Source organism: Gymnoscopelus microlampas (genome assembly GCF_963454915.1).
Source record: "Gymnoscopelus microlampas genome assembly, chromosome: 23".
Classification (NCBI taxonomy): Eukaryota; Metazoa; Chordata; class Actinopteri; order Myctophiformes; family Myctophidae; genus Gymnoscopelus; species Gymnoscopelus microlampas.
In genome coordinates this window covers 7,282,894-7,291,131 of record NC_139960.1, presented here as the reverse complement: position 1 = coordinate 7,291,131, position 8,238 = coordinate 7,282,894, and the positions used below count along the sequence as shown (strand labels likewise).

Below are 8,238 nucleotides of genomic sequence, written 5' to 3'. Positions count from 1 at the left end.
GGAGCTACAACAACGACATCAACGGCCCCGAGCTGCCTTGGTCTCACCAGTGCGGAGCCATCAACAAGAACGGCACCTGGAGCGATGTGGACTGTCTCTTCCAGCTGCCTTTCTTTTGTGAGGACTAAGGTTCCAAGTTAGTCATTGAATCTGAGTCATTGAGTCTGTTCAGGCTGTTTCGTTCATCAGATGATTTCACTTGCATTTCCAATAAATACAGCTTGTAATTGAGTTGACTTGCATTATGTTTGCTTTATTAACCGCAGGAACCATAGCATCGTTGTTCTAGGGAAGGGGAACATTCTGCTTTTTTTTTAATAATAATGGCGGGTGATTAGCATTTTTTGGGGTATTTAGTTTTCATCACACGCAGATTAATTGTATGGGCAATGAGGAACTTCCCAGGTGAACAAAATGGTTTAGTCATGCTGAAATTCCTAGGCAGTGTTAGGAGATACTTGGTTCAGAACACACAAGGTGTACTTTGTTGTTGCTTTGTTGTTTTTTGTTGTTTTAACATTTAACATTATCATGCTGTCCTAGTTCTGCTTGGTTTCCGTCTTAACTGGATACTACAATGATGCAGTCTATATTACAGTTTCATTGATTTTACTTATTGATAGTTTTTTCATTCTTCTTACTTTGATATACTGTGGTTATATTGCTTCATTTCCTTTGTGGCATTTTGGGGCCATTTTGACCTTTCAACACAACAAGCACTTCAACAAGCCTATGCAGATCTAGGTTAACCCATTACGATATCACAATTATGCCTCGATTACAATTAATGAACGTATTTTTTTTTTTTGTGTGAACATCAGATCTACAAGCTCAAAACACGTCGCACAATAAATAAAGGCTGGGTGTTTGATACACATGAACAATGTTTTGTAAATATTATTTCTTTTTAGTTTTTCCTCAAAGGGGCTGTAATCATGATCATTGTCCTTTCGTTATATCTGTTGGTTTACGTTGATCTGTGTATTGATGTCATTTTCATCCAGCCATTGTTTATTCAAGGCTTCAATATTACAGGAGGAATCTACCTTTGCTCCTATAACACGCTAATTCTAATTCAACCTATATTACTCTACAACCCCTTTTTAAATCCATCAATCATGCCATTTCGATTTTCAATCAATCTCAATGAGTAACATGGTGTGTGGATTTAGTACGGCATGAAATGTCATGCCATACCATACATGCAGTTGATCATTTATAGCCTACTTACTACTTGTATTTTTACTTACTGCAGTTTGCAGTGGTTTGTGCATGAGCATGAAGTCAATACATGAAATTAAATAAATGGATAGATATTTCTTTATTTACTCACATGCCTACATAACCACCTACAGTCAGTGGTGTAAAGTTCATTTACTCAAGTACTGTACTTAAGTACACTTTTGAGACATTTTTACTTTAGAGTATTTCCCATGTTCAATACTTACTCCACTAGGCAAATAGTGTACTTTTACTCCACCACAATTACTTGACAGCTTTAGTTACTAGTTACTTTGCAGATTTAGATTAGTATCCCGAATCAGTCAGAGCCTGTTTTCCAGACCCTGGTGTGGGTACCAAACATACGCTATGTTTAGTACACGCTACATTGTTATATTGTAGGTCAGACTGGATGATATTTTGTATGTGTCCCAGTCGATGACACCAACCCTACAGGGGTAAATTAGCTCCTATCTTAGTCAAATAATCAAACAGTATTTCCATAATGTGATGCGTAGATATGATGTGATATAGTCAGGCAACAGAACCAGCATGTTACTCTGCAGGACAACACACACCTCTGAGGACCAGGTAAGGACAACACATTGTGGATTTTGTCACTGTCGGGTGGAAAACTGTTAGATCAAAAACTGTTTTTATTTGTTTTAATATATATATATAGTGAAAATAGCCACGCGTTGGGAGCTTATAGATCTGCAATTTTTCAGCACTTTGGTGTGACACTCTTGTATGATGAAGTAGGACATTAAAGGGACATTTCACTTTCAAAAAAACGTTTGGTCATTTTGTTATCTACTCAGGCCTTTGTGAGCCCCCCAGACAGTGTTTAAGTTGCTTGATTCATTATTTAGATATTTGACATGTTATCAGACACGCCCCCTTCCTATACAAACCCATTGTACTGTAACTTCAAACTCCATTTTAACCATGTTAGATTAATCAAAAACACCCGTCCTTGGTTCTGGTGACTCAGCCTGCCCTCCTATTGTGTGAGAGGGCCGTGTTTTTCCGATTACTTTTTTTCATTTAAAATGTTTATTGTATTTTATTTTTTTCATTTTCCAAAGAAAATATTAAAAATAATGAAATAATGAAAAAAGTAATTAAAAAAACACGGCCCCCTCACGCATTAGGAGGGCAGGGTGAGTCACCAGAACCAAGGACGGGTGTTTTTGATGAATCTAACATGGTTAAATGAAGTGAATATCAAATATCTAAATAATGATTCAAGTAACTTAAAAACTGTCTAGGGGGTTCACAAAGGCCTGAGTAGATAATAAAATGACCAAAAGCGTTTTTGAAAGTGAAATATCCCTTTAAGTTACGAAAAAAAGAAAGAAAGAAAAAACATAAAAAGTTGAAGTATGGAGATACAAGGTTTCTGCCCGATGGGGACGTTTTGCTTCTGATCTGACTTAAGAAACCTTGTATTGCCAACAACCCACTTGAATATCGTTGCTGTTGGGTGAAAATGTTGTAAGTCCAAAACGGTTTATTTTTTAAATTATTATTTTTCATCTACATCGTGAGCGTGTAGATTGCCTATTTTCACAAATTGTGTGTGACAGTCTTGGATTATTAAGTAAGACATTCATTTACGGGAAAAAAGAAAGAAATAAAACCCAGAAACCTGCCTGCCTGCCCTGACAGCAACGATATATTGGAGTCAGGTTGGTGTCAAGTTTAAATTTCTAACGCCCTTGCACACAGAATCGGACGCTTTTTTTTCTGATGCCTTAAAAACTGATTGTCAAATACAAAACATTGTATTTACATCGGACTCTGTGTGCAACAGCCTTCACTCTTAATTTGAGTCTACAGTATTTCAATGAAGGCCTGCTGGGCATTATGTAATAAAAAATACTTCCAGTTTGACTCATTTACACACAGTAAAATCCTTACTGTTAATGTAACTCTAAGAGTTTGGTCACTTGTGTACACTAGAGTTACAGAGATGTGCAGGGATTCTCCTGAACTAATAGGTATCCTTACCTTATAGGACAAATAAAACAAAATGTAAACGATAATCTCACGAGACAAATGAATAAGTGTGAGATGATTAGATGATTATGTGCTGTAAGTCAACCCAGTGGAAATGCTTTGACAAGGTGTTAAGGGAACAACAAAAATAATAAACCACGTTAATTATTTTCAAATAATGTTGTATCCATCCACAATAAACGACCTGAAGGGGGGGTCCATGACTCAATAATAGTGGTTCTCAACATGGGGTTCAGGGGGAGGTCCAGGGGTCCTTGGGGAGATACAGTTCTGCAATTCTGAGACCGAGAGTGTTACAAATACAACTCTCAGAGTTAAGTTAAGAGTATTTTGGTGGAAAAAGTACACTTTTTTTTTTCAAGGTATCAATACCGCAATGTAGAAATATATTGTTACGTTGCTTCAAGTAAAAGTCACGAATTAAAAATGTACAAAAGTATTCAAAATGTAATTAAAGTACCAAAAGTAGAAAGTACTCATTATACAAGTTTTCAAATGAATAAAAATCTTTTGAAAATAGCTGATCTACAAGCTCACAATGCGTTGCATCGCGACACATTGTGAGCTTGTAGATCGGCTATTCTCAAATGGCCGAAATGTATATAGGGCTAAAGAGGGTAATGTATGACTGTATAATAATACAAATCTACAAAGTAACTAGTAACTTAAGTTTTCAAATAATTGTATTGGAGTAAAAGTATATTTGCTTTTGAGATGTAGTGGAGTAGAAGTAAAAGTACTGAAATTCAGAAATGCTCCAGTAAAAAAATGCTCCTCGAAATGGTACTTAAGTACAGTACTTGAGTAAATGTACTTAGTTACTTAACACCACTGTATTTTACAGTGTAGATGTAGATTGGGGTCTCAGAGATAACGGCGATATAAAACTGGGGGTCCTTCCCTGTGCAAAATCATTTGAGTAACACTGATGCAAAGAGGTTAAAGGTTCGAGACAGTTCACGCATTCTGTCTTTCTTCCTCGCTGTGTTCATAGATCGCTCCACAGCAGCATACTGTGACATCAGTCATTTACTAGGACAACTCCGGAGGCCATTCCATCACTTCCACTTCCTGACTTGCCGTTGCCATGGAAACGATTCTTGTGCTATTGGTGTTGTGCACAGGTAAGAGAATGTGTGCACACATCAGCAGTGGTGGAAAAAGTACTCACATTTTGTGCGCAAGTAAAAGTATCAATACTGCAATGCAGAAATACTCTGTTACAAGTAAAAGTCCGGAATTAAAACATTTACTTGAGTAAAAGTACAAAGTATTGGTATCAAAATGTACTTAAAGTACCACAAGTAGAAAGTACTCATTATATAGAAGGTCCCCATTTCACAAGTTTTTTAAATGTATAAAATCTCCTTACAGATCTGTTAACTCTGAGAGTTAACAGTTAGTCCTTGAAAAAAAGTTTGAGAACCACTGCTGTAGATCATACTGTAGTTGACACTGTACTGCTTGTCTTTCTGTACAGCTTTTCTTCAGCCACCAGTAACATCGAGTCACCTCAGACATTTCATACAGAAAGGTTCTCGTTGCTCTAGGAGTGAAGCACTGACGCTTTGTGAAGAAAGCAACTCCAGCCTGGTGACAGTGTACGATACTGAAGAATCCAAAGTAATATATAGTGTATCGAAGGGTTCCTCTCTGTGGCTTGGTCTTCATCGTGGTCGGGACAATGTCACTACCTGGTCAGACGGTGTCCCTTTCACGTTCAACGCCTCAGCCTCACGTGTCCTAGGTGCTGGAGATCAGATCTGTGAGGCCATTCACCACGACACATGGACAGGCTTCAAGTGTTCAGAAAAAAGACCTTTCATGTGCTACAAGTGTAAGTCGTAAACATTATTTTGTATTACAACAAGCCTGATGGAGGGGAAAGGATCTGGTTGGAATAACATGTTCCTTCCACGCGCTGCGTCTAACCAGGGAACTTCCCCCCTGTCAGGTGATAAGAAGCGGCTTGCTAGCTCTCATGCATTGAAGGAGGCATGAGCTTGGCTCTAGGCTCTCCCTAGGCTGGCAGAGGGAGTGTAGCAGAGGAAGTGTAGCGCCCAGGATTACTTAGACAATTGGCACTGGGTGAAAAAAATGGGTTACAAAAATCGTGGGATAAAAATGTAATAATAAAAAATAAAAAAATGAAAGAGAAGAAATTGATAATTCAAAATAAGCTCCTCATTGACTCCGCGGATCCATGGATCCGGATCTTCAAATAGTAAAATCAGCAGGAAGTTAACATTTTTATAATAAAAAAAAACAGTACTGGATTTTGTGATGCTCTACATTGTCAGAAACAGCTTTGTTTGTGTTCGTTTACTTGCTAAAAGATTGACTTAGAGAGCTGTTTCACCGTATAATGTAAGTAGAATGATCAATTTCTAATCAATGGAGCAATTATTTTGGATTTCTTGTCCACCTTTGGAGTTACATCATGGCAAGGTAACTACAAAATCCAAACCTTAAAGTGGTCTGGCCCTTTGAACTTGATATTTTAACTTAACCACGAAAAACAAATGTGACCTCCCAAACTGTTTTAAAAGCATCTTTCCAGCAGGCTAAGCACACCTGAACATGTTTTCATTTGATGTATTAATTTGATTATAATATCATACACCAAGAATAGGCTCTATTCACAGCAGCCATATTATGAAGACATTCACATGTGTTACCAATGATACTAATGAAGGCTCTGCTCCATTTAGTCTAGCACAGTGGTTTCCACGACCCCCATAACTCTGAGAGTGTACAAATGGAACCAAATGGACACGTTACACACCTGTAAGGGGCCATTTGGAAGCCCATGAGGGTCCCTGGAACTGTAGACCCACTGGTGTCTCCAGTGGGCCAACATGCACAATATCAGCACCCTCACTCTGTTTGACCATGAATGGAACAGAGCCATCATTAGTATCATTGGTAACACCTGTGAATGTCTTCATAATATGGCTGCTGTGAATAGAGCCTATTGTTGTGTTCTTCCGCAGCCAGTGATTACATGGTGGTGGATGTGGAGAAGGACTGGTGTGAGGCCAGGAAGTACTGCAGGCGTCACCACACTGACCTGGTCAGCATCAGCAACCTCACACAGAACCAGGAAGTCATGGAGAAGGGAAACAACAGAAGCTTCTGGATCGGACTGATGCACGACGAGTGGGAGTGGCAGGACGGAGCGTGCTCCACGTTTAGAGAATGGTCTCAATGGTCTCATTGGTCTCAATCTGATCCATCCGGTTATGCAGTTTTTTATGGCTCTAAACTCTATCCAACAAATGACCGCTGTGAAGATGTCATGTGTTCTAAAGGTACGCAAAGTGTGTTATCAGCTACTACACTCTACTGTAGGCCAGTGGTTCTCAAGGTGGGGTCCGGGGACCCCCAGGGGTCCTTGAGGGCATTCCAGGGGGGGTCCTCAGCTAAATCATTGATAGTTAGGAACCAAATGGACTGGGACAGGTCTGTAACTCTCAGAGTGTATGATTGGAAACAAAACGGACTCGCATTTGTATACACTCTCAGAGCTATGGGGGTCAATGGCCTAATGCATACCACACTGGGGGGGTCGTTGAAATAATAAAGATTGAGAAATACTGCTGGTGCTTTATCCACCGTGCCAGTGGTGGAAAAAGTACACACATTTTAAAGGTATCAATACTGCAATGTAGAAATACTCTTACATAAGTAAAGGTCCAGAATTAAAAATGTACTTGAGTAAAAGTACAAAAGTATTGGTATCAAAATGTACTTAAAGTACCAAAAGTAGAAAGTACTCATTATGCAGAAGGTCCCATTTCACAAGTTTTCAAATATAAACATATTTTAAAAATAGCAGATCTACAAGCAATGCGTCGCATCGCATTCGCAATGCATTGTGAGCTTATAGATCTGCTATTTTCAAATAGCCAAAGTTTAAATACGGCTGAAGGGGTTAATGTATGTTTTGTAATAATCAAAATCTACAAAGTAACTAGCAACTGAAGTTTTCAAATAATTGTAGTGGAGTAAAAGTACAATATTTGGATCCGAGATGTAGAAGTAAAAGTATTGGAAATTGGAAATACTCAACTTAATTTTGAGGTAAATACAAATACCTCAAAATTTAACTTAAGTGCAGTACTCAAGTAAATATGTACTTACTTTACACCACTGCACAGTACTGAGTGTCAGTCTGATCCTTGTGTCTGTGTCACCGTTGTGCTGTCTCTACTCTCTCTATACCCTCTCTACTGCAGGCTTGGTGAGAATCAAACTGATCCGTGAGAGGAGAACCTGGGAGGAGGCCTTCGAGTACTGCAAGGCTCACCACACCAACCTGCTGTGGATAGACGGACCTGAAGACCAGGCGGCCGTCCAGCAGTGGGTCGACGCCATCGACGACGTGACCGGCCCCGTGTGGCTCGGTCTGAGACAGAGTTGGGTCTTTGGGTTCTGGTTCTGGACCAGTGATCTGGTGGTGAACTACACCAACTGGAGCTACAACAACGACATCAACGGCCCCGAGCTGCCTTGGTCTCACCAGTGTGGAGCCATCAACAAGAACGGCACATGGAGCGACGTGGACTGTCTCTTCCAGCTGCCTTTCTTTTGTGAAGACTAAGGTTCCAAGTTAGTCATCCTAACTAACTGTGTGCCCTGACTGCTGTTTACATTTCCCTACTGATTTTTGCTATTATGTTGATTAACTCAGTGCTCCTCAAACTTTTTCATGCCAGGGACCCCCAAATTGATATATATATTTGGCCGGGGACCCCCATCTGAAAATATGTTGTGCAAGGGACCCCCCAGAAGCAAAGATTTGTGTTAAAATGTTCGCTTTCAAATAAATATATTCAAAGATTTGCACAAACCTTCAAGATTTTTCAAAAATAGCAGATCTACAAGCTCATAGCGCGGCACTCTGTGCAGCGCTATGAGCTTGTAGATCTGCTATTTTTGAATAGCCAAAGTATAAAAGGTTAAAACTATTGTGATGCTATTTTCACACATTTT

General features: G+C 39.4%; 1 protein-coding gene across 1 annotated transcript; it reads left to right on the top strand.

The window, feature by feature from the left end:
• Nucleotides 1–1,715: 1,715 nt before the first annotated feature.
• Nucleotides 1,716–8,024, top strand: LOC311039676 (macrophage mannose receptor 1-like). Its single transcript, XM_084049628.1, has 5 exons — nucleotides 1,716–1,812; nucleotides 4,238–4,367; nucleotides 4,724–5,080; nucleotides 6,237–6,554; nucleotides 7,482–8,024. Exons 2-5 carry the CDS (start codon nucleotides 4,331–4,333, stop codon nucleotides 7,844–7,846), a joined length of 1,077 nt encoding a protein of 358 aa, XP_083905754.1. The 5' UTR covers nucleotides 1,716–1,812; nucleotides 4,238–4,330; the 3' UTR covers nucleotides 7,847–8,024.
• Nucleotides 8,025–8,238: the final 214 nt, after the last annotated feature.

Excerpts from the sequence above, each read along its gene's own strand:
- LOC311039676 (XM_084049628.1), top strand. The coding sequence starts at position 4,331 with ATGGAAACGATTCTTGTGCTATTGGTGTTGTGCACAG. Across the intron at positions 5,081-6,236 it reads ACCTTTCATGTGCTACAAGT|CCAGTGATTACATGGTGGTG; the intron begins GTAAGTCGTAAA and ends GTTCTTCCGCAG. Across the intron at positions 6,555-7,481 it reads AGATGTCATGTGTTCTAAAG|GCTTGGTGAGAATCAAACTG; the intron begins GTACGCAAAGTG and ends TCTCTACTGCAG.